This window comes from Arachis duranensis, chromosome 3 (assembly GCF_000817695.3).
Source record: "Arachis duranensis cultivar V14167 chromosome 3, aradu.V14167.gnm2.J7QH, whole genome shotgun sequence".
Lineage (NCBI taxonomy): Eukaryota > Viridiplantae > Streptophyta > Magnoliopsida > Fabales > Fabaceae > Arachis > Arachis duranensis.
The window spans coordinates 127,394,049-127,420,220 of NC_029774.3; the positions used below are offsets into that span (position 1 = coordinate 127,394,049).

The 26,172-nt window shown below is 35.1% G+C and overlaps 4 protein-coding genes across 4 annotated transcripts; 2 read left to right on the plus strand and 2 right to left on the minus strand.

Moving 5' to 3' along the window:
- Positions 1–1,228: 1,228 nt before the first annotated feature.
- LOC107481419 (uncharacterized) lies at positions 1,229–3,709 on the plus strand. The gene is made up of 3 exons (XM_021139269.2): positions 1,229–1,559; positions 1,798–2,673; positions 2,886–3,709. Exons 1-3 carry the CDS (start codon positions 1,229–1,231, stop codon positions 3,707–3,709), a joined length of 2,031 nt encoding a protein of 676 aa, XP_020994928.2.
- A 1,055-nt stretch (positions 3,710–4,764) lies between these two features.
- Positions 4,765–6,071, minus strand: LOC110278788 (uncharacterized). Its single transcript, XM_021137052.2, has 2 exons — positions 5,086–6,071; positions 4,765–4,924 (listed from the first exon to the last, which is right to left on the minus strand). The coding sequence occupies exons 1-2, from the start codon at positions 6,023–6,025 to the stop codon at positions 4,767–4,769; spliced, it is 1,098 nt and encodes a 365-aa protein (XP_020992711.2). The 5' UTR covers positions 6,026–6,071; the 3' UTR covers positions 4,765–4,766.
- A 145-nt stretch (positions 6,072–6,216) lies between these two features.
- LOC107481418 (protein MAIN-LIKE 2-like) lies at positions 6,217–6,917 on the minus strand. The gene is made up of 2 exons (XM_016101695.3): positions 6,373–6,917; positions 6,217–6,298 (listed from the first exon to the last, which is right to left on the minus strand). Exons 1-2 carry the CDS (start codon positions 6,915–6,917, stop codon positions 6,217–6,219), a joined length of 627 nt encoding a protein of 208 aa, XP_015957181.2.
- Positions 6,918–18,874: 11,957 nt separating this feature from the next.
- On the plus strand, positions 18,875–24,419 carry LOC107481488 (probable methyltransferase PMT5). The gene is made up of 9 exons (XM_052258882.1): positions 18,875–19,974; positions 20,133–20,268; positions 20,490–20,730; positions 21,790–22,015; positions 22,202–22,358; positions 22,477–22,781; positions 23,008–23,140; positions 23,407–23,612; positions 23,945–24,419. The coding sequence occupies exons 1-8, from the start codon at positions 19,454–19,456 to the stop codon at positions 23,554–23,556; spliced, it is 1,869 nt and encodes a 622-aa protein (XP_052114842.1). The 5' UTR covers positions 18,875–19,453; the 3' UTR covers positions 23,557–23,612; positions 23,945–24,419.
- Positions 24,420–26,172: the final 1,753 nt, after the last annotated feature.

The following is a 26,172-nucleotide window of genomic DNA, read 5'->3' on the forward strand; positions in this document are numbered from 1 at the left end:
TGCTTGAACAACTTGCTTTTCGATTATTTATTTATTTTTTTTTTTGCATTTAATTGATAGAAACTAGATGATCAAGTGACACTTCAATTATTAGTTAACGTAATGAATAACATCAAACGAATTTTTTACCTAAATTAGTCTTCAATTTAATTCATGAAATATAATTCTAACTCTCTAAATTTATCCCATCTTTAATCATTTTTTTTTCTTTTCGTTCTCTTTTAAGTTACAAGTAGATTATATTAAACTACCCAATCAATTTCACAGATAATGATGAGCAACAGAAATTCTTCTAGACTTAGTGACAGGACCAATCTAATTTAATTAAATGAATCTCAACTTTATTACGGCTAATTTTTATCGATATGGAACCTACAGGGGAGCTTTTCACAGATATGGAAGTATGGGGGAATACACGCATATGTGGGATAGCTTTCTGACACTGTGAGGGTGGAGAAATCTCACCGTGAGATTTGTATGAGAAGGAGAAATGAAAATTTATGCTACATGAAATCGCACATTGCGATTTGTATGATAAGGAGAAATGAGATTTTCTGCAGCTGAAATCGCACCCTCCGTTTAAAGTTGGGTGTGCTACAACGGTGCAACAAATCGCATGGTGCGAGTTGTAGGGGGTGGATGTTGGTAGGAACTCGCACCCTCCGTTTTGAGTGGGGATGAAGTTTATTCCAGGAAATTGAATAGGAAATCGCATGGTGCGATTTGAGTTGTAAATATTTAGCTGTGTCATGTTAACCTAGTCGATGGGTGCGAGTTCCTTAAAATGGTCCATATAAAAGCACGCAGTAAGGAAGTAGGTCACTCGCGTCTTCTTCTTCCCCAACTTGAACGGCCGCATACTCTTCTGTTTCTTCTTTCTTATTTCCTTATTATTATCTGGTGATTCAAAATTGAACTCTACTTGCCAAATCTATGTTCTTTTCTTTTTATATGTTTGAGAGAGATGAGTGACCGAGTATTATTAAAGGTGTATTATTTTGGTCAGATTTTACTACAAACTTCGGAAGGAGTAAAATTTATATGTGAAAAACCCTTAGATGTTGTTATTCCCTTTATCATCTCATTTGAAGAGCTGAAAGGGGTGATTTCTGAAGCCATTGATTCTGAGAGAGCAAGAAAGATATCATGTATTCTATACAGATATCCCATACAGGTATTTGGTGGATTCGTCCAGTTTCAAAGCAGATATGTGACGGACGAAGCGAGCATGCAAGAGATGTTTTCAATGTATATTGAAAACCGGGCTCAGATCTCCTTCATCGAGTTGTATATTGAGTTTGAACAATCTGAGGCCGACCGAAATATTCTACGAGAAGATTATAATACTGACAGCGAAGAAGAGTTCGAAAGTAACTACCAGTTTGTTGGTCCAGATGGAGATGGAGGTGAAGATCAAGGTGAAGGAGCTACGGCGCCAGATGTAACAGAGGTGGCAAATGCACTCGCAAACGATGAGCCGTTTGAGGAGCCATCATTCATGCGAGTTTTGGATTTGGAAGCCATGCATGTTCCGGAGTTTCCGGGATATATGACTGCAGGTAGGTAAAATTTACATGAGTTTGTAAATATCATTCGCAGTTAACGGTTAAAATCCAGTGAACCGGACCGGTTAGGTTCCGGTTCATGTCGTGCGACGGTCGAACCGGCCTTTATGGTCTAATTTTTACATGACTTGCTGGTGTTTTTGTTTTAATTAGAGTGACATAATAAGGTGTTGTCAGATTTGTAATATATGTCTCTTTATTTGATTTTTCCTATGCTGGTTGTCAAATGCAGAGATTCCTATTGTCGCAGATGGTGAGTTTGCCGTTGGTATGGAGTTCGGTTCGAGGGAAGCTGTTATTAAGGCGATAAAAGAGTATACCATACGACGAAGTGTAGACTACCGGGTGTATGAGTCTGAGCCGTTGACATTTTATGCCAAGTGTACGCAGTACGGATCAGGGTGTGATTGGCTTATCAGGGTTAGCATGATCAGCAGGAAGTACTGTTGGGTTATAAGGAGGTATAATGGTAGTCACACATGTACCCGAGCCATGATTTCACAGGACCATTCGAAGCTGGATTCTCTCACAATTGCAGAAGCGATAAAGCCATTGGTTGAGGCGGACCCGTCCTTAAAGGTAAAGTCGGTTATAGCAGAAGTGCAATCGAAGTTTAACTACACCATTAGTTATCGGAAAGCATGGCTGGCTAAGCAAAGGGCAGTAGAAAAAATATTTGGAGGTTGGGAAGCATCGTATGAAGCGTTGCCTATATGGTTTGAGGCCATGTGTCATAAGGAGCCATCAACTGTTATCCATTTTGAGACTATGCCTGCATATCAAGGCGATGACTTGGTGGGTGATATTCGAATACTGCATCGAGTATTTTGGAGTTATTACCCCTGTATTAGGGCATTCAGACACTGTAAACCAGTTGTCCAGGTGGATGGGACTCACTTGTATGGAAAGTATAAGGGTTGTCTGCTAGTGGCAGTTTCACAAGATGGGAACAACAATATTGTCCCAATTGCGTTTGCTGTTGTGGAGGGAGAGACTTCTGATGCATGGCACTTTTTCCTAAGTAACCTTCGTCAACATGTTGTCACTCGGGATGGTATTGGTCTAATATCCGACCGACACGAATCCATCAATGCAGCTGTGGAGCGCAGTAATGGAGCTTGGTCACCTCCTAGAGCTTTTCATATGTTTTGCATCAGGCATATTGAGTCAAACTTTCTGCGAAAATTCAAGGCACCGTACCTCTAAAAATTGGTCGTCAACATTGGTAACCATTTACTAAATTTAGTTATGTTATTAATAGATTCCACCATCACGCGATTTCTTTCGACAGCTAATTTTTTTTTTTTTGCTTTCCTCCAGGATATTCAAGGACGGTGCGGGAGTACGAACTGCGATACCAGCGATTGCGGGAACGGGGCGAAGCGTATACAGACTGGTTAAACCGAATTCCTCGCGAGCAGTATGCATTGGCATTTGACGGTGGATACCGATGGGGGCACATGACGACGAATCTTGTGGAATGCATCAATTCAGTGTTGAAGGGTGCACGCAATCTGCCTATAACTGCTCTTGTGAAGGCAACATTCTACAGGCTAAACGAGTTGTTCACCCGAAAAAGAGCGGAGGCAGAAGCGCGGATTAGTGCTGGCCATGTGTTCTCTGATGTCGTGACCTCGAAGTTGCATGCAAACCAGCTTGCATCGGGAAACATTCAGGTCAGTTGCTTTGACCGCCTGAATGAGGTCTTTGAGGTGCGTGAGATGCCAAGTGGAATGGAATTTGCAGTTGATCTACGAGGACTTCGATGTGACTGCGGTGAGTTCCAGGTGGATCGGATCCCTTGCAGACATGTGTTCGCTTGTTGTGCTAACCAACGACTGGATTGGAAACTATATGTCCATGATGTGTATAAGATGGACCAGATTCGGCGGGTGTACCGAGCAAGGTTTAGGCCACTAGGTAATCCTACAACATGGCCAGCTTACAATGGACCTCGGTTCGTACCGAATCCGTACCTTAGACGCGTCACGAAAGGTCACCCCAAGATGACCCGCTTCTTGAATGAGATGGACACGCGAATGTTACGTCGTCCTAGGCGATGTAGGCTATGTGGAGCTGAGGGACATAGTCGTAGCAGATGCCGTCAGTCATCTGGTGCAAATGCCGGCGAAAATGCTCAGTAGATTCACAGTCTCAGATGATATGATATGCGTAGCATTATATAGCATGGCATAAGTTGACAATGTGATTTAAATTGACCTGATAAATCTAACATTGTATAATATCACTCGGAAACTCGTATTTATGTAACATTGCATGACGTTTTTATTTTGCTTTTATGTTAAATTAGTAACTATTTTTAACTTATAATAATTTGGTAAGTAATTAATATGTATTATATTAATATCTACTACAAGTATTTATTAATATGTATTATTTATTAATATCTACTACTTAACAACACCAAATATTATATATGCTCGAAAAATAAAGTTGCTATTTTTATTCATCTCTTTAATGGAGAACCATCAACCATGTGTTAAAGTATTAATGGAATCTAATTGAATAAGTAGAAAACCTAGTTGGAATCTCAGTAGCAGTTTGGATCAGAGAATGTGTATGTTCTATTTCACTTAAAGCTTTTAAAGATTGTTATGTTTATTTCTTATATGTATTTTTTAATTACTATATCCACGTATGTGTTGTGCATTCCATGAACTGACTTTAAACAAAAATTCCACTTAACTAATAAAAAATAAAAAATCGGATAAAAAAATTATTGAAGAAGGTAAGCTCGTCAACAAAACAAAATTATTATTAGCAAGATTAATTATGGTAGCATTATTAAAATTTAATTTACTTACTGAATTCAATAACTATATATACATATTCTTTCTAGATAGAGCCTATATAATAAATTATATTTTCCATATAAAAAAGAAGTGACTCCAGTAATTCTATTTAACACCTGTAGCATGTAGACACATGAAATATATTTCATAATAAATTCATGGATACTCTAAAGGTACAATAGATATCTTAGCAGCCTCCAAGTCAGTAGTACCTAATGTCCAAAACAAGTTCAAATCTGGCTAAACTAAATCGAAATGCTTAAAACTTAAATAAATAAATTAGTACGTAATGTCCAAAACATATAAATTATTCTAAACATAGTCGACATGCTTAAAACTTAAATAAATACATTAGTACCTAATGTCCAAAACATACAATACACCACAACTACTTTCTAATTGACCACTTTACATCGTTCACCAATTTCTTGCATTTCTTGGCCGCCTTTTTGAAAACAGATGGAGTGTATCGATTAGCGCTACGACGTGGGGGATCAATCCTAAGGTTGTAACCTTTGGCTTGGTCATCCGGAGTGCGGGCCTGACCTGTTCACAATAATATATAAACAATTAAATATAGTACAGTAGGTTCTCAAGTCAACAAAGATACCACATATTATCCAAGAATACACAAACAAATATACCATTTATGACCACACAATAAATAACTACCCTATCATGTAAAGCAAAATACAAAATATGAATACCATCATTACGGGACTCTTCGTCCTCATCGAACTCCTCTATTTCATCGTCCTCATCATCATCTTCGGCATCCGGGTTGTCCGCTATATACGCATCGGTCTCCTGCTGGAGTGTGTTATCATTTTCCTCAATGAGTCCCATGGAAACAACGTACGGATTTTGGCTATTAAAAACTCCGCGTCCACCGTCACTCCTACTAGAGTCAACAGATACAAATCCTCCAGATGCAACCGATGAAGTATGGCCTGGATACCTCGCATCCAACGAATGCCTCCCTGGCATTAACTCATTTTGATGGCCAAATTGAGACTGTCCTCCTTCTCCAGCCATAAGCCCAAGCAACTGGCTAAAAGAACCGCCTTCGCCTGGATCAAACTGTGACATACCCCAATGTTGTTGATGATGCGTAAATGATGGGTTGAAGTGTGACTGCGGTACATACTGGCCTGAGAACTGAGGTTGTTCTTGTGGAAGCGGATTCGTAGGTGGTACCTCAGGCGAATGTGGCTCCTGTTCATCATTGTCATCATCCATATCCTGACTACCCTCATCCATATCATGATTACCACCATCCAAATCCTGATTACCTTCATCATCCTCTTCACCCACAAGATTTGACAAACACAAGCGGTTCCCATATTCTCCTCGGTACCAATGCATATAAGTTTCCAACTGAGGCTGTGAAGGAATGGGAAGCTCGGAAAGAACGTGATGATACCTGTTGGTCCAATGCATCACCCACATGTAATGAGTAGGTGCCGTGGCCCAGTTAAAATTCTTAGGACCAGTGAGGACTTCTCCATGCGCCTTATCTAGATTCCGCACCTCCTCAGGCACTCCCTGAACGAGTCCGAATTGTCGCCTATACCTATCGGTAGCATGCCACTCAATACATTCAAATGATACCAAAGGCACTGTAGCGCTCCACACAACCGAGTGCATATAGATTTCAGCAGGTATTATGTTTGGATCCACGCGATCCACAGCATAAGCAACCGATATAAACTGGGAAAAATAAAGGAAACTCATGATTACAATCCACAATACCAATAACAATAAAAATGCTTCATAATTTTGTCCCGCGCCCCAAATTCGAAACTAATACTTCTTTAATTAAAACACACCTGGCCTTCCTAAAGTTCATCAAAGGCCTTCCTAAAGTCAGCTAGCTTCATATATCTATATCGTCGGTCACCCCGCTCCCAGTTCCGCCACCTTATACGATACATTTAATGTTGATAATTGAGTTATAAATATAAATAAAGTGGTACATTTAAAAATTATATTACCTGTTTGCTAGCGGGAAACTGCGGGGCTCCCTAGGAACCGGCGATAGATATGGGAGCCGCATCCAAGCCCAACCGAGAAGAAGTGTTAGTGGGCCATCTATGCCTTTACAGTCAACTCGAGATGCCCGGCATAATGCCCTATAGAGGTGTGCTAGGCATGCAGATCCCCAACTGTATTGTATAATACTACCAAATTCACGTAGCAATGGAAGAAACTTCCAGTGCACACCTGCTGCACCTGATTTATCCCCAAACAAGATCGTCCCGATAAGCAACATAATGTGGCATTTGACATACCTCTGTATACCAACTTCATCAGTCAAGGGTAAATTTTCTTTAAGGTCCCGAAGCCAACTCAATTTAATGCAACTGCCTCTACACTCCGACTTACGCGGTGCAACTCCGAATTGATGCAAACACTCAGCCTCCAACGCTTCGAAACTACTCAATGTCATCCCTGTAACTGGAAGTCCGTCCGTTGGAAGACCAAGTATTAGAGCAACGTCTTCAAGAGTGACGGCACATTCACCAATGCCTTTTGACATTGGACTACCCCAATCTGTGATGCATGGTAAAAGCCAGTAAGTCGTAGCTGCTCCTCTACCCTATCATTGTACCGATCCGGAGGAACAGGATGCTCACATGTCAACATTCTTAACTTCTGCAAAGTTCATAACAAAGTATTACTCAACTTCTTAACACTTACTAGGTTACTACTAAAATAAAAATATTTTATACCACAACAACTATTGATAATAATGATAACTAATACATAAATACCTAATCAAATCTCTCCACAGTAACACATTTATCTTGAATAATATGTAATAATACCCACTAACCACCTACTACTGCATATACCATTAGTTAACTAAAGATATTTCACTGAATTATAAAAAACATTTATAACAATCACTCTATGCCTAAATTCTTTTTGGAACATCATTCATACTAACTAATTAATAGTTTCCCAAACTAAGACTAACTCACAACAACAAGAACATTTACCTTCATTCATTACAATATACCTACTTAATAATTTAAATAGAATTATAAAAATTAAATTAAACCTATTTTCAAAATTAAATTAAACCGTTGGGGCTCCAATTTTTTTTTTAATTTCCTTATATTTATATTTAAACATAAACATAACTATAATAATAATACAAAACATTCAAAATTCACATTCTAAAATTTCCGTGCTCTCTATAAAAAACGTCCCAAACTTACTAAATAATAACAATAATTTCACTAACAATAATACTTATATTCTAAAAATTAATTCCAAAAATTCTATAAATCTTAAAAAATACATATAAATCCTAAAAAATAGTAATAATCATTCTATCCTATGGATATTTCTAATTTGCACTTCTAATAACAACAATCATAACAAATAAATATTTTACATTAATACTTTTAAATAAAAAAATTTAAAAACCTAAAAAAAAAACTTACATAATCAGAGTGACTGAGATAATGCATGATATGAAGCTCAGGTCGATCAACATCTCTAGTTTTATTTTTTTTGGGCATTCTTTCATGTATTGAAACATGCAGAAATGAGAGGAGGAAGATGAATAACAATGGGGACTTCAGGTTTGAAAACGAAAGCTGGGAGAGTGATGTCTCGGAGGGTGAGAGAAGTTAATGCATGAGTGAGGGAGCTGTTATAAGGGCACCGAATTGGGGTGGCTCCTGCTACGCGACACGTGTCTTCGGTGGTGGCAATCGCACGGTCAGATTTGCTGGACGGAACTCGCACGGTGAGATTTTCTTAGTGGAACTCGCACGGTGCGAGTTGGGTGGTTACTGACACCACACTCTCGTCATTCCCCTCCCTCCCCCATAACGGCGTCTGTTAGAAGTTCCGGTACCATATTGAAATTAAAAAGCCCTTTATTACATATAAATATAGGATTTTGGTTGGGGTTACGAAAATGAAAGTCGCCTCAAGATGGTGACATCATTTGTGATGGAGGACTTTACAAGCACAGAGTTGTCCCATTAGTAACCACCTGAGTTGTTGGCTACAAAGACATAAAAAGGTTTGGGAAATAGGATTAATGAGTTTCAAACTGAATATTTTTGAAATTGATTTTATTTTGCTCTTACTTGGTTGACTTTTGTACGGTATAATTACTAGTTAGTCTAACCTTAGTTTGAGCTCTTGGATTTTTCTCCTGTGAGTGAGATATATTTTAGTAGGTAATATCTAATTTGGTCCCTAAAATTTTCAACTCATTTTAGATTAGTCTTTCACTTTTTAAAATGATCAAATAAATCCTCCACTCTCAGAATCGTAAATTTCCGTTGGTCCAAAAGTTAAGAGACGTTTTAACGGCGCTGAGGTATACAGTTAAGTATCAAGTTGGTGCTTAACTGTACATTGATGTGGACACACGATGAGTTCAACTCAAATTGGTGTCCCAAATTTGATTAAAATACCCAAATTGATCCATTCACACTTATAAAACCCTAACCCCCCAAATGTTCATTTTTATTGTTTTGATATATTCTTCATCTACTCTTCTGCATTGTTCACCGTTTACTCTCTAAAGCTCTTCTATTTGTTCATTTTGCGTGACCCATAATTAACTCTCTCATTCACTAGACTGAAACCATACTTTACTGTGAGTAGTTTTTTTTCTTACAAGTGCTTGATAAAGAACATGTTAGTGTGTTGCTACAAGCTACAATTCTCTTTGCTCACTCAAAACATTCACTCTGCAAGTACTTTCATTAGCAAATAACTTACCTTAACCACCATTTATGGTCTTCCACAAATAATTGAATTTATGTCAGGCCAATATTGACCAATGCAATTATGACAATGACAGCGATAAATGTGATGAACAAAATGCTAGAAAGAGTGTATATTTTGTAGTCCTACATACTAGCATATTTTTGGTGTAATTACAGGACAATTGCACTAAATGACACAAAATCGCCAATAAACATTTGAAATGGTGTTCTCCTATATCAAGCAAATTGCTGAATCTTCCTAAGATATCTTTTTGTGGAAGAAAGATTTTAAAACTCAATTCTAAAGGCGTATCCAACAACTCCATCAAACACGAACAAGGGGATAGCAAAGACTATGAGTATAACAAGAATCACAATAATATAGCAAAACGGGAGAGCAGTTCTGGCACCATAAAATATTGCAATAATGTTGAAGATAGAGGCTATGACAAAAACTAGTCTAATGTAAAGAATCACTGCTAAATTAACACTCCTTTTCTAGAATCATAATCAAGTAACACTAGACATAGGATGTTGATAGAAAAATACAATGAGACATTATTTATTTTTTATGTTAATTGTATATGAAATTACCCATTCATTTCCAACAAACTGGCCATAGAAGGATGCTGATGAGTACTTGAACAACAAAAAAGTTTTTGAATATCTATCCATCCTATTCTCAAAATGCAGTGCAGTTGCATTTCAGATAATTCAATAAGTGAACTTATATCAACATCAACATTAACATCAACACCATTACTTATATCAATGACACTATTTGGATTACCAAATACATTTATTTCTATGACTTGGTCTCCATTAAAAGAACATCAAATTGAACATGCATAAAAAAGTAATACTTTGTCCCTCCCTTGCAGGACTCTAACAGTCCTCCCCAAACTTCCTAATAAACCCCCAAAATAGAAGGTCATCCAAGTAAAACTGGAAGTAGTAGTCACAGTTAATAGCTTCGTTGAAGCTTGCAATATCATCAACATATTTATTTTTGGCACAATGTCTCATCAATTTTGTCCTCATTGAACTTAAATTCATACAAAGCACTGCTCAAATAAAAAACCACAATAACAAAATTGAAATTTTCATCTTTTTTACGCTTCACTTTACCAATTATTCTCTTTATTCCTTTATTCTTTTTCTTTTTCTATCACTATAATATTTTGAACATAATTGGAGCAATTTATCTCAATATAAATTACATCTAGGCATTCAAGATTTGTATCAAAAAGAGTGATAGTGAGAAATAACAAAAACCTAAACACTCACCTTTCATCTTCTACAATGTGTAAACACGATGATGCTTCATGCAAAATTTGCTTCACTGAACACAACCGAGGGTGCCACGGAGGGGAACTTGTGAAGCTCGGCAACTGCCAGTTGAAGGAGATGAAGAGATGATGCAGAAGAGAAGAAAGTGTTCTTGATAGGAAACGACATTGTTTGGTCTCTTCCCCTTAAACGGTGTCATTTTTCAAATTGCCAACTAAGCATTTAACTGCACACATCAGCAGTGTTATAACGTCTAGTAATTTTTGGACTAACGTGTTGGGAATAAGACACCATTTTCCCTTGAGAAAACACCTTTGACAGAGAAATAAAATAAACACAATCACAACACAAGAATTTAACGTGGAAACTTCAATTACCGGAGAAAAAACCACGGCCGTTGTCAAATGACAACCAGAGAATATCACTATGTGAAAATTGTTACAACACATAGACTTCTTTCTCTCTAACACCGGCACCCCAGTACACCCACACTCTCTCAAAGCAAATATCTAACTACACCTCACAACACTCTCTAATCAAATAGTACAGATGAAAAGAAAAATCAGAAACAAGCTTAAAGTGTTTCTAACTAGTGCAAAAACAAATGGAGAAGTTAGCCTCATATTTATAGCCTAGGCCACCCACTCCATTTGCTATCATAAGCAATGTGGGACTAATTCAACCAAATCCTAACAATCTCCACCTTGATTGAAACAGTCACACATCTTCAGCTTCCATTGTCAACACTGACAATTCTTTGCTGCCATTGTCTATACCTACAATCATAGTTCAGAGAACTATCATACTCCACCATGAAAGTATACTCACTTGGAATTAGACCACTCCAAGCATTTCGCCTTGGTACAGATCGAAACCTTGCTGAAAATTCATGGTGCAACTTCCAAATTGGCTTTTCCTAGAAGTTCTTCAGCCATCGACCTAACTCCGCCACACACCTTGCATCTCAACGCCAACCAATGCCCGTGTACAATTGTGGACCCGATTGCCACAACTTATCCTTATCCATGGTAGTGCGGCAATACCATGAGGATACTTCTTGTCTTCTAGAGAACATCATCTTCTCTCATAGAGAGAACAACCATAGATCTTCTCCTTCAACGCCTTGTGCAAACCTGATTGTATCAACACATCCTTGACTTGTATTTGCCACAAGCCAAAATTGATTCTTCCATCAAATTTCTCTATTTCAAGCTTCACAGTACTTGAATATCCTGACATTGTTGCAACCGTATACTGGAATAGTATAACTCAACTGTAGACCGTGTACTAGGAAGGGTCCCCAGGAAAGAGAGGTGGGTCACAATGGACACACTTAAATACCAGGTCTTTTCTTAGCCAGAACCTTTCCAAACTGCACTCTCACAGTGTCACACTGTCTTCCAGCAACAACAACAGCAACCAAAGATCAACCTCAAGCTACAGGACAAAATTCTTTTCTGATGTGGAAGGTCAGACTAGGCTGCAACCACAGAGCATACTAAGAATAAATTCCACCAAACCGAAGCTCTGATACCACTTGTTGGGAATAAGACACCATTCCCCCTTGAGAAAACACCTTTGACAGAGAAATAAAATAGACACAATCACAACACAAGAATTTAACGTGAAAACTCCAATTACCGGAGAAAAAACCACGGCCGTTGTCAAATGACAACCAGAGAATATCACTATGTGAAAATTGTTACAACACATAAACTTCTTTCTCTCTAACATCGGCACCCCAGTACACCCACACTCTCTCAAAGCAAATATCTAACTACACTTCACAACACTCTCTAATCAAAGAGTACAGAGGAAAAGAAAAATCAGATACAAGCTTAAAGTGTTTCTGACTAGTGCAAAAATAAATGGAGAAGTTAGCCTCATATTTATAGCCTAGGCCACCCACTCTATTTGCTATCATAAGCAATGTGGGACTAATTCAACCAAATCCTAACATAACGGATATTCACGATTCAGAGAGTCGGAGATGCATTTGGTCATTTTAAAAAGTGGATAACTTATTTTATGCGAATTAGAAATTTCAGGGACCATTTTAGGCATTACCTCTATACTTTGGTGGGTTAAGAATAAAAATTGTACAAAAGACATTTCGACCCTCTATTTAGTTTTTAATATCTAAATGAGTTTTTTACATACTTTTTCTTTTATTTGAATTGTTCTTTTATAAATAGTATGATATTGATATCTGTATAATCGTTAGTTCAGTTACTAACTATTTTATCAATCAAATAATTATTCATAAAAAATAACTCTTATATAACCAATGTATAAAGTAATAAAATATATTAATATTCGACTTATAAATAAATAATAGGTGAATTATAACGGTCAGATCATATTTGAATTGAAATAATTCAGGGACCATTTTAGGCATTACCTCTATACTTTGGTGGGTTAAGAATAAAAAGTGTACAAAAGACATTTCGACCCTCTATTTAGTTTTTAATATTTAAATGAATTTTTTACATATTTTTTCTTTTGTTTGAATTGTTCTTTTATAAATAGTATGATATTGATATCTGTATAATCGTTGGTTCAGTTACTAACTATTTTATCAATCAAATAATTATTCATCAAAAATAACTCTTATATAACCAATGTATAAAATAATAAAATATATTAATATTCGACTTATAAATAAATAATAGGTGAATTATAACGGTCAGATCATATTTGAATTGAAATAATTTGAATTAAATTGGTTTAAAAAACAAATATTTATTTTTGTAATGTATAATTTGAATCGATACTTTTGCTTTTAATTCTTTATTTATGAATTTTTTATTTTAGTAAATAAAATAAATATGATAATTACTAAAATAACTATTTTAAAAAATAATTATCAAAATAAATTTTTTTCTCTTATTTGTTCACACTGTAAACGAGATAAGGCTGGTAGACGTCTTTAAATATATGTCGTTCACAGCTTCAACACAGGACGAAAAAGCCCAAAATACTTTGTCGAACATGCTACAGTCGCGGATCAAAAGGTGTCCATCTACAATGCTTGAAGCAATTTCGACGCCTTATTGCATGACTCCTCATAATCCCCGTAAATCTGTGCAATTGCCTTCTGCTTCGCCATCCACACATTTCTGTAGGAGGGTTTAAAGTGATATCTTGCTCGAATCGCACCTTGCAGGACCGAGATGCTGACGGAGGGATTGGACTGTATCAACAACAGTATGACCTTGTAGATGAAACTATTATCCAATTGTCGATAGTCTCGAGACATGTTGGGTGCTAAACAACTGTGCGCTTCACCAACCCTCCAGACCTCCCTAACGCAATAGAAAAGCATTAGCTCAGCCATATTTCAAAACTACTAAATGTATTGCACAGAAGTACTCAAAACCTCAATTAAATTTGAACTCACCAGTATCTGAGGTTATGTCGAAGGGCAATACGGAGACTCCATTGACACACATTCGCAGCTTGACGACATTATACATGATACTTTAATCGGTCCGACTTGATCACCCGGTACTCAGCAGACCTGTGCGAATACTATAGTTCTTCACACCCTGCAGCACTGCATCTCGGCATTTGAACCTGTGGTCGACTCGAAACTCTATCCCACTGTCTAGGTTGTAATTCTCTTTCCCCGTGTTGAAAAACGGAGTCTTCTCATACATGGCGTCCAGATCCAGACTATGATAGTGACTTCATACTGCTAATAGCGCTGGAATTGGGTGGGGTGGAGGCAAGACATGGCACGCCGCAGTCTCAGCAGGTGTCTCCGGTACAAACTCCTCCTCCTCGCCCCCATCAGAATAATCACTATCGGCACTATCCCCCACATATTCTTCGTCTGACTCTTTGTCACCATTCTCTACCTCTTCCACTGGAATGGCGACATGAATGGGTGGTGGTGCGAAAGATCGGTTGTCTTGTACGTAGGTCGAGTATACAGAACCACCACGACCAACATCTCCAACCTCGGTAGAAAGCTCCGTCACTTGTTCCGCCATGATTCTCCCATAGATGTCGAACAAGAGCCGCATATGCTTGTCGCTTAGAAACCAAAACAGTCGAAACCGAAAAACTCCATTACCTATGGTGCCAGCAACCTATACCCCACCCTTCCGACCTCCCTCGTTTCTGTACTACCGAAGTTGCTCAATATCAGACTCTTCAACTCCGACAACCTACTTACACGCTGAGTCTGCAACAGTATCAAATTGTCATACTCAAATATCGTCCCGTTGTCGCCATTTCTCATACGACAATTGGGGTAAACACACACAACTATGTACATGCTGTTACTAACCACTGTTGCCTTGTTTTTGTGAGAAAAATGAAAGAAAAAAAGATATGAAATGTATGTGGAGAATGACAAAGGTTACATATCTTTTTTATAGCTGCTGATAATTTGTCCCATCGTATTTCGTTTACATTGTAAAAAAGATCATTTTGCACGTATCTCGTTTGCAGTATAAACGAGATATACACATATCACATCCACGTATCTTATTTCATTTATAGTGTGAATGAAATAAGAGAGAAAAATTTATTTCAGTAATTATTTTTTAAAATATTTATTTCAGTAATTATTATATTTATTTTATTTATTAAAATAAAAAATCCTTTATTTATGACATAATTTTTTGTTAAACAATCAGCGCCCATTATTAGACCATCACTGTTAATTGCTGAAAAGTCATCGCAAGGTGTTATTTAATTATTTTAGACTGTTGTCAGACTATAATAATTTTTTTTCAGACCATTTTTTTATATTAATATCTAAATGGTTAAAGAGATTTTTTTATTATTATTAACTACCAAACCATTTTATCTCCAATCAAATTCTCTTAACAATAAACAAGACTTGATCTTAGTTATAATGTAATGTAAATTCCATGAATCTACAAATCAAATCAAAATTCCAATTCCATTACTTCAATCATACTATATTATGAGTTGAAAGAAGGAGAAAAAAGTGTTGGAAAAAGAAATAATTGTTTTTTTGGAAATGGATATAAAATAAAAGATAAACAAAAAAAAGAGAATTGAAATTGAATGAAAAGATAAATTAAAACTGAAATAAAAAAACAAAAGCAATAAAAAATTAAATATAAAAAAAAATACTCTACTTTTTATCTAATTTTTTGATGAAAAAAAAGAGACTCACTCAACTTAAATTATCTATACTATAATTTGAGAATTGAATCGAATAAAATCACTTAAATCTTTTATCAAATTCTTTGATATAACAAAAAAGACTTAATTAACTTCATTTGTTTACATTATAATTTTATTAAAAAATTAAAAAATATTTTAATACTCTACTAATTACTCTATAATAACTATAATAGTTTATAAAATATTTATAATATTTTTATTAGGTAAAAATATATTTTTAAAAATATTTAATTTTTTTATATCACAAATATTTAAAATACGTGAAAAAAATACTAAATACGAAAGGAAATATGACAACATTTTGGAGGTATTTACTAACAAGAACAAAAGGATATTGTTTTTGTTAAGTGCTTTTTGGCACTTATTTGTCTTTGCAATGTGATTCGCATATGAATATATCGGTAAATATTATAGTTATCAAAATTAAATTGGTAAGTGAATCGGTTAGATAATTGATTTATTGATTTATTAGTCTAATTAATAAGTTATTGGTTAAATTGATAGAACTGATCCTATGTTAAAAAAAATTAAAATTAAAATTTAAAAAATATATTTTTACTAATATTTTAATAATAATCAAATTTTAACAAATTATAATCAATAAATTATAATCCAATTATTATTAAATAAGTATATAAAATTATAATTTTTTTATAATAAATATTTTTTAATTTTATTTTTATATTAAAATGATTTTATATTTATTATATTGTTATATACTACATGTATTTATTAAAAAATAATATTAATAAATAACATATAATCATATCATAAAAAATAATTATATTGTAACTAATAAAAAATATAATTAATTTAAATATAAATGAATATAAAATTAAAATAATATCTAAAAAATTATTGCACAATTTTATTATTATATAATTAATAATTAGCATATAAAATATCAAAGAATAACATAGTTTCAGTGACAAGGAGAATATGTAGTAACAAAAAATAACCATATTTAAATTACATCTTATCGATTTTAGAATTTTCACTCAAGTAGGTAGATTGGACCGACTTTAACCAATTTTTGTCTTTACACAATCTAGAGACTAAATTATATTGGTTAGAGATTCAATTTATTGATTTTTCGGATAAATCGACCGATCCAATTCGTTTTTACAACTATAGTAAATACTACCTCAGTTCAATTTTTTAATAAAAAATAACTTAATTTAAGCGTGAAATACTGGAATTTCATAAAGACTATTTAATATTATTAACTTAATTCTCTTAAGAGTAAACTAGTATTTTTTACCCATAAAAGTTGAAAACGCTGACATATTTATCCATAAAAGATTAAAATTACCATTTGTACCCATAAAAAATTGACTTTCGCAGAAAAATTATCCAAACCCTAAATAATTACATAAAATCCCCAAATTACCCCATTCTTTTCTCTCACACACCCACCCTCACTCACTCCTTTCCAGTCTTTCTCTCTTCCTTCTCTTCCATCTTCTTCAATCGTTCTTTCTCTCCCTCCTCTTCGCACTTTTCTCATTCATCTTCTTTTCCTATTGATGTTTCTCTCTTCTCTGTCGTTATTCTCTCTCTTTTGTACATTAATGGTGGTTCCTCCTTTTGCCATCGCGAGCTCCATCTTCTCCTTCCCTCCTCTTCTTCTTCTTCTTCTTCTTCTTCTTCGAGAGGTTTCTGACTTCAAAAAGCAGCAATTTTGAATTCTCTATTTTTTGCAACCTCAACTTCTTCAGCGTTGAGTTCCTTCCTTTTTCAAATGTCGTATCTTCGTCTTCTCCTTCTCTCGAAATCACTTTTCTCTTCTCCTCCCAGTGTCGGCAAAATCAAATTAGTGTTTTGTGATATTTGCAATAAAAATGATGATCTGAAATCTGAAAAATTGTCAATTTTTAGTGAAGGTTCTAAGAAATTAGGGTTTTATTTTAAATTTGTGCATGTTTTATTCTTCAATTTGATCTGAGTTTTTTTTTTTTGTGATTTTGAAGAGGATAGTGACTGGATTATGTTAATGTTCAAGAGATGAGAGAGAAAAAGTGAGTGAGTGAGTGATATAGAGAGAGAGAGAGTAAGAAGGGAGATGATGCTACAGTAATGGTGGTTTAGGTGCTGCAGATAATGAGTGAGGGTGGGTGTGTGAGAGAAGAGAAGGGGGTAGTTTGGAAGTTTCATGTAATTATTTAGGGTTTGGATAATTTTGATGCGAAAGTCAATCTTTTATGGGTACAAATGGTAATTTTAATCTTTTATGGGTAAATATGTCAGCGTTTTCAATTTTTATGAGTAGAAATGATAGTTTACTCTTCTCTTAATGCTCATGATAAATATCATGTGTTGTCAAATTTATGTAATATTTAAAGACTACTTAACGATATTTTCAATTACATATAAATGTATCATCAATAAATTTTAGACCATATTAATTATATTTTTTTATTATGTATATATTTTTTTTGGTATTTTTCATTTCAACATGTTAAAGTTCCGACACTTATTAAAATGACCTAGTAAGTTAACCATTAAATTAACTCAATTTAATTTCTTTTATCATATTTTTGACTAGAGAAGAAATAGAAGATGAAAGTAACTGATTTTTTCTCTTCTGTTAATAAGTAATAACAATTAATTACTAAGGGCTCGTGTAGGATGTTTCAAAAGTAATTTTTTTGAGTTTTTGACTTATGAGAAAAGTAGTAGTATTAATGTTTAGTGTAATTTTCAAAACTAAATTGCAACTTTTTAAGAAACTATTTAGGAGCTTATAGAGAAGTTAAAAAAACTACTTCTCTCATAATACTTCTACTTTTCATCACATTTCTATAAAATAAGTACTTTTAGAGTTAAAAATTCAAATACAAAATAACTTATTTATAAGTTACTTTTAACAGAATTATTTATTGTTTAAGTTATTTTATCAAAATAAACTTAATTAAGTTAGTTAACCAGATTTTAATCTAGACTCTTAGATTTATTCTAAATTATCATCCTTGAGCCCAATAAAGTTGCATATAACCCAATATCCAAAAAAAAAAAACTAAAAGGTAGCCATGCATGAGTGAAGAATGAATGCAATGATGAGGATAGACCCATGTTTGAGTAAATGAAGCATGTTTAAACATTCCCTTTGCCTACTGCCTAGAAATCAGAAATGAACTCCATCATTACATCACCAATTCAGTGAAATCACCAATCATTTAATTTCGGTTAATTAATTTTACTTCTTTTAATGAAAACATTTGGATCTGATTAATAAATGATTGGTGTGGAGTGCGGACTATGAACTATTTTATTATTAATATATAAAGGAAAAAAAAAAGAGAGAGAAAAAGGAAAAGAGGAAAAGGAGCAATCCACGACTTTTGACATAACCGGAAATAGCGCTCTTCTTCCACCGTTGCGGAATTTCCTTGCTCAATCAAATCGCATTCTCTTCTCTACACATTTTTTTTCTTCAACCAAAAACCCTAATTCTCCATTTCCATTCACTGCCAATTCTACGCTCTTTGCTTTTGATTCGATTTACTTGGCGTTGCGTTTCAGAAAAAAAGACAATAATAAAAAATTCGGATTCAGTAGTGACTAGTCCAAATTCTGTAGAGGCGATCCGAATCTTTGATCGGTGAGTTTGCGCGATCAGCATTGCTCGATAATCTCCTCAGATTCAGAATCGTTTGTTTCGGCGGGTGAAAATTCGAACTTTGTTTTATTCTTGTTATTGCGCCGAGCTCCTTGTTTCAATGCTTGCAAGGAGAGTAAGGAGGATTCACGCTTTAAAGCTATGTTATGATTCGAAAATTAGGGTTCACGGAATTCAAAATTTAGTGCGGTTTTTAAATATATTGTTTTGAGCGTGTGTGAGAAGTGGCAGAAGTGAAGTTCTCCAGAATTTTCTTTGGACATGAGAAGCTCCTGGTTCAATAAATTGTTCATAATTATTGCCCCAAAACCGCCACTGAGCTGGTTAGTCGTGTGTCTGATCAGCGTGCTAGCTCTAATTGCATTGTTAAGTTCTTCTCCGTCTTCTTCCAGTGCCATTGATTCAGCAACTCGTAATCCAGCATCAATCGTCTACTCTAACTACAGAAGGATAAAAGAGCAAACAGCCGCTGATTATTTGGAGCTGACGTCTGTGTCGTCCGCTGGTGGCGCTAAGCCGAGGGAACTGGGAATTTGTGGAAAGGAGAGGGAGAACTTTGTGCCCTGCCACAATGTCTCTGCCAATTTGTTGTCTGGGTTTAAAGGAGGGGAGGAGTTTGATCGGCATTGCGAAGCGTCGAGGGGACTGGAGAGGTGTTTGGTTCGCCCTCCCAAGGATTACAAGATTCCCCTGCAATGGCCGATTGGCCGGGATGTTATCTGGAGTGGGAATGTGAAGTTAAGCAAAGATCAGTTTCTTTCCTCTGGAAGTATGACCAAAAGGTACTTCATTTAATTGTAGGATAGAGTGCGAAGGATGACCTTGTTTGGGTTAAAAATTAAAATACTGTTCCTGCATTAAGTTTTTGTTAGGTTTTCTCTGTTGTGATTCATACTTTTGTTGTTTGCACTTAATTTTTTTCTTGGGTCAACTTCCATAGGTTGATGCTACTAGAAGAGAACCAAATTGCTTTTCACTCAGAGGATGGCTTGATCTTCGATGGTGTGAAAGATTACTCTCGCCAGCTTGCAGAGATGATAGGTTTAGGAAGTGATGCTGATTTTCTCCAAGCTGGTGTAAGTCTTCTACATATCATAATCCGAAAATTGGTGTTCTTTGGGGAACGATATAATGTTTTAGAGGGAAAGGGGTTGGGTATGACATTTCCATGTTTAGGAAGTTAAGAAATGGTTCTGATATGCAGCTGTCTCTGTTCTGTCTTCTGATTCTAATCAAGGATCATGTTGTTTGGCTGAATAATATACGTGACTGATCTAGATTGATCTCATTGTAACAGGTTCAAACTGTACTAGATATTAATTGTGGATTTGGTAGTTTTGGAGCTCATTTGTTGTCACTGAAAATAATGGCAGTCTGTATTGCGGCATATGAGGCAACTGGCAGCCAAGTCCAATTGGCACTTGAGAGAGGCATCCCTGCTATGATTGGCAACTTTATTGCAAGACAGCTTCCATATCCGTCATTATCGTATGGCATGGTTCACTGTGCTAAATGTGGCATCATTTGGGATGAAAAAAGTAATTATGAGCATTACTCTCATTTTTTGCATTGTAGATTTCCTTTTAGTCACATATATAATGTTCAATTCCTCTTGTTAGTATTATTTCTTTTCACTATGATATATGGTGTCATGTGTTTTGACATTTGGTATAGTTTTTGTCAAAAGTTTTGTTAAATAACAAATGAGAGAAAATGATTAAGCTGTATCACATATACTGTTGAAGCCTGCATGGCTGTATAAGTATAATAAGAATGTCTGTCAAATGCCAAATAGTTGATTGAGTTAACACTGATCCTTAATATAACACAATCTGTTGAACCTTGTTTACAAATTTATTCTTAGCCATTACCTAACAGTTGACGGTTTTGGGTTAGTTGATTCTTGACAGGTAATTAGAGCATCTTTAACCATATGTCATGATACTTGTCTCCCCACTCTTTATGACGATCATTTTCTTTACGAGATAAAGTGGGCCTACAGCCCTATACATTATCCATTCTTTAAGCTTTTAGGGCTCGTGCATGAAGGGGTTTTTAACTAATAGCTATAACTTTGGGATTGTTGATCCTTGATGACGGACGGTAATAAGTTTTTTGTTCAAGTTTTGGATAGCAATTTCCGTAGCCTTTGTGTTTCATATTTATGTATCTTCTATATCAGGGAATGGATATCATTATAGTCAAGGCCTAATTCACTTTCTTGTTTGTGTTAGAAAGTTTATGCCTTTATGGCCAGTAGTCTATGTGATCTATTGTTCCATGGCTGGATTATACCTTAGTTTTTTGGCATTTAAATTTTTTTGGGTTTATTAAATAATATAATGTTGGTTTCATTTGTAAGTAATTTGTTTGTCTCAATCAAGTTGATGATTGAAATGATGTAAGAATGGTCATATGAGAATCATATGTATTTTTTTTCTTTTTCTTTCACTTCCCTTCTCTGTAATCTCTCTATCATTTCCGTTTCTCTTTACTTTTCCATCTTGCAATGACTTTTATAACATCGTGAATATAGTATAGCTTCTGCATGAACTTCTCTCTTTCTTTTGCTCACTAACATTGACTTCATCCCACAGATGGAATGTTCCTTATAGAGGTTGACCGTGTTCTTAAACCTGGAGGATATTTTGTTCTAACATCGCCCACAATCAGGCCACAGGGCAGTTCATCACGGGAGAAAAATAGAATCATGTTGAACCCAATGGAAGAGCTGACCCAGCAACTCTGTTGGACTCTTCTAGCTCAGCAAGATGAGACTTTCATCTGGCAAAAGACTGCTGATGTTGATTGTTATTCATCTCGGTAGGGATTGTGGTATAATGTGAACAACATAAATGACTAGTAATCTTAGTCAATAGCTGTTTCTTTGAGAATGCTAATATTAACACTTACTCCTCCAATCCTTTTTAAAACTCAATCGCTAATATTGAAACACTTACTCGTCCAACTATAGTTTTTTTTTGTTGAAGTTTATTTCTTATATTGTAGGAAGCAGCGTGGTATACAGCTATGCAAGGGAGATGATACCCATTTATATTATCATCCTATTGTACCATGTATCAGTGGGACCTCTAGCAGGCACTGGATTGCAATACAGAACAGATCCATTGGATCTGAGCTGAGCCCAGCTGAACTTGAAATTCATGGAAAGTATTGTGGCTTATCAGCTTTTTGCAAGCTGCATATTTCTACCTGCTTTTCTTCCGTAATTTCATTCCTGTTTTAAAATGCTTTGCCTTTTCAAAATTCCCTCTATCATTGCAGGAGTTCAGCCTGAAGAATTTTATGAAGACATGCAATTCTGGAGATCAGCAGTCAATAATTATTGGTCATTGCTTACACCACTAATTTTCTCTGACCATCCAAAGAGACCTGGAGATGAAGACCCAATGCCTCCATATAACATGATACGAAATGTTATGGATATGAACGCTAATTATGGAGGTTTAAATGCTGCTCTTCTAGAGGAGAAAAAATCGGTGTGGGTTATGAATGTTGTTCCCGCCAGGGCTACTAATGCACTTCCTCTTATACTAGATAGAGGTTTTGTTGGTGTTATGCATGACTGGTAAGTTGCTATTTGTTATTTGTGTATGCATGTTGGGTTTCAAACTGCTTTATTTATGTTATATAGCAAATCCATTTCTGAAGAACATCCAACTGTTCAAACCTCAAAATTTCCTCCTCTATACCATCTTTTCGTTCGAGTTCATCAACAAAACTCATTGTAAAATAAAGTTGATGCTTCTTCTGGCTTGAGTAGTTCATTGTTTAATCTGGCTATTGATCTCAAGGTGCGAACCTTTCCCCACCTACCCCCGGACATATGATATGCTTCATGCGAATGGTCTCATCTCACATCTCGCATCAGAGAGTTGCAACATGCTAGAATTATTCTTGGAGATGGATAGAATATTACGTCCAGAGGTACAACATCCCTGTTACTTACAGTTTCATGGTTACTATGGAAGAAAGTTTCGTCATTGATTTTGTACTCTGTACTAACTACTGATGAAAAAGAGAGCAGAGAACGTATTCAGTTTTTGCCATGTGACTCTAATGATGCGTATTCATTTTATTGTTGTGATGCGCACATAACATAGTTTGTTGGTTTATTACATATAGTTTAAGTATTAGAATATTGGAATGGTCCATAAAATCCTAATTGTCTGTTACATGCCATCATTTTCTAGGGATGGATAATTCTTTCTGATACTATGTGGGCTATAGAGTTGGCTCGGAAGCTTGCAACACAGCTACGTTGGGAGGCCAGGTTAATTGATCTTCAGAATGGCAGTGACCAACGGCTTCTTGTATGCCAGAAACAATTTGTGAAAAAATAATTGGTTGAAGACTAGTATTTCTCACCATTGCATATGATCACGATTCTTTTGCTCTGGTAATTCCTCACAATCACTTTCTAATCTGTATAGCATTTTCCCTTTTTTCAGTTAAACGGGGGTAGAGATCTTTTATGAGACTTAAAAATTGAAAATTATGGCTGCACTAAAACAAACAAAACTCCGTGTTTGTTTAGGCAGAAATACATTTGCATTGGTCATGATGGTGACACTTTTGGATATTGATCCATGTACCATGTTGCATGTTGTAAAGAGTGTATGACATCATAATCAATCCCCCCAAAAAAAACGGTGTCACAAATTTTGCATCTTAATGTTTATGTTGAGTGCCTGCGACGAATTGATAATTGACCTGTTTGTAACATTACAGAAAATGGATATATTTTAGTTGGCACGTCTTGTATATAGAGTGCTCAAAGCCTTGACGTTCCCCATGTTTTCCACAACTGCGTCAGGGAATTGAGGAAGCTGTAGATTGTGAAGGTTCATGTTGAATTCAGTTCCATTTAATTTTTTTTGTTAATGTTGATTGTAGTAATTCATTCATCTAATATCTTTTAGCAATTTTTTCCCTTCATGATTTCTTTATTGAATCATTGATTCACTAGTTTTTGAGAAAAAATTGTGAATGGCCTCGAAATCCAAGAATGAAATTGATATTGCAACTCCATCTACTTGGGTTCATCTGGTCTACTTCGGTCGGCCGGTGATGATCTTAAACTCTCTGTCTTGCTGTAATTCCATTAAAAACTCTGTCTTGCTGTAATTCCATTGATTCCATCTAATGTCTTTTAAGAGACACTTGTTAAATTAAGACTCAAAATAAAATGCACTTGGAATGATAATGCTCTTGCAGATCCTTTTTTTATGTAATGTTTTACAGGTGAAAATTGAGTTGGACCCACCAGAACATAAATAAATAAAAATCCACTCAATTTCTTTCCTTTCCTTTCTTTCCTTTCTATTTCCTTCCTCTCTATTTCTTTCCTTTCAGATGGAATCGGAATCCCGTTAGGATAGAAAAATAGAAAATCCTTAGTAGAGTGATAGAGTCACCTGCTAAATGCTCTGATTGCAAAAGATAGCCGCCCCGGCGCGGGGGGGAGAGAAGACCTAGGCCCCGATGTATCACCAAAAACAAAAAAAGGTCACCTGTTAATGTTGCAGATTTAACAGTTAACACGAAAAAAAAAAAGTGATATTTTTAATCGTTATGAAATTATGTTTCGATATTACAAAGCAGAACTTAGAAACCTTTTATTTCTATCTTACATGCGATCTGACACTCAAGCGGTTATCAATTCAACTATTCAAGAATGATAAATTGAATCGACCCAGCTGTTATAACGTGATATGAATTCATTAATTTTTTGAAGTTGAGGGGTAGCTTATTTACTTTACACATGTTAATTAATTCTAAAGCTATATTTATTTTCTATTACTCTGTCCATGCATCCCAATCCAGCTGATGTAGGTTTTGACTTTTGAAGGATCATGCTTGTTTAACAAACTGGTAATTGGTTTGTGTTCGTACTTCATATCACATCACCATTATGGCCGGCTACTACTGGGTATTGGTCAAAAGAATGACATTATACAAAAATAAGCTAGACTTTATCTTAATTTTGTCCTCCCAAATATTATATCAACTCTCACCATTGTAAGTTTAATAACTATTATTCACCAAAATCAAACACGCCATAACTTTGAGTTGGTAGATCATGGCCTATCACTATTACATACACATAGATGTAAGCAAAAAATAAGCCAATCTAACTTTGTTCTGTTCTGGCAACTAAAACAACTTCGATATCATATTCTAATTTAAAAGCTTTGCATCGGCATATCTTTATATTCTTAGTGATGGAATACTTTTGTTGTCCATATTCGAATTCTATGAATCGAACAAAGAATCTCACTCTATCAAGAGATGAAAATATTAACACGTAAGATCATGCTCTATGTTACGTTGAAAAACTCATCTCTAGGTTAGCCAACTTTGTTTTCTTTTTTGGTGAACCTAGTTCCCATAATATATTAAAACTGGGTTTACTTACAGAGACAGGACATTGAGATACGGAGACACAAAACGTATTTGACAGGAAAGACATGGATTCAGGAATACTAAATTAGTATATTTTGTATCTATTCTCATAGGAAGAACACGGAGACACTAACAAATGACACAACTTATTTTTTATTTTTTTATTATTTTTGTTAATTTTTTATAATTGTATTTTTTATTATTATATTTTTCGTCTCAAATTTTTTGAATGAAAAAAAGAGAGAATAAATTAGATTTTCATAATTTATTTTAAGTTATCACTAAACAGAATACAAGAATACAAAATTTTGTATCTCTGTCCTTTATGTCTTATTCTTAATGTCTTGTCTTTTCCTATTCTCAAAAACCAACGCAACCTTAGTTACATTGCTTTTATTCTCTTATAATTTCTAGAAAATAACGTTGATGCATATAAAAGTTTTCTATAAAAGAACACACAAATTTCCTATAAAAAACTCTCATTTTCCTCAACCTTTCAATTAGATCGATTCCTACAAAAGTTAATTGACAAATCAAACAAAAGTTCCGCCATT

Excerpts from the sequence above, each read along its gene's own strand:
- LOC107481419 (XM_021139269.2), top strand. The coding sequence starts at position 1,229 with ATGCAAGAGATGTTTTCAATGTATATTGAAAACCGGGCTCAGATCTCC. Across the intron at positions 1,560-1,797 it reads TCCGGGATATATGACTGCAG|AGATTCCTATTGTCGCAGAT; the intron begins GTAGGTAAAATT and ends TGTCAAATGCAG. Across the intron at positions 2,674-2,885 it reads CAATGCAGCTGTGGAGCGCA|GATATTCAAGGACGGTGCGG; the intron begins GTAATGGAGCTT and ends GCTTTCCTCCAG.
- LOC110278788 (XM_021137052.2), bottom strand. The coding sequence starts at position 6,025 with ATGCACTCGGTTGTGTGGAGCGCTACAGTGCCTTTGGTATCATTTGAA. Across the intron at positions 4,925-5,085 it reads CGAAGAGTCCCGTAATGATG|GTCAGGCCCGCACTCCGGAT; the intron begins GTATTCATATTT and ends TATTGTGAACAG.
- LOC107481418 (XM_016101695.3), bottom strand. The coding sequence starts at position 6,917 with ATGTCAAAAGGCATTGGTGAATGTGCCGTCACTCTTGAAGACGTTGCT. Across the intron at positions 6,299-6,372 it reads AGTTTCCCGCTAGCAAACAG|GTGGCGGAACTGGGAGCGGG; the intron begins GTAATATAATTT and ends GTATCGTATAAG.
- LOC107481488 (XM_052258882.1), top strand. The coding sequence starts at position 19,454 with ATGAGAAGCTCCTGGTTCAATAAATTGTTCATAATTATTGCCCCAAAA. Across the intron at positions 20,269-20,489 it reads CTGATTTTCTCCAAGCTGGT|GTTCAAACTGTACTAGATAT; the intron begins GTAAGTCTTCTA and ends TCATTGTAACAG. Across the intron at positions 22,359-22,476 it reads CAGCTGAACTTGAAATTCAT|GGAGTTCAGCCTGAAGAATT; the intron begins GGAAAGTATTGT and ends TCTATCATTGCA.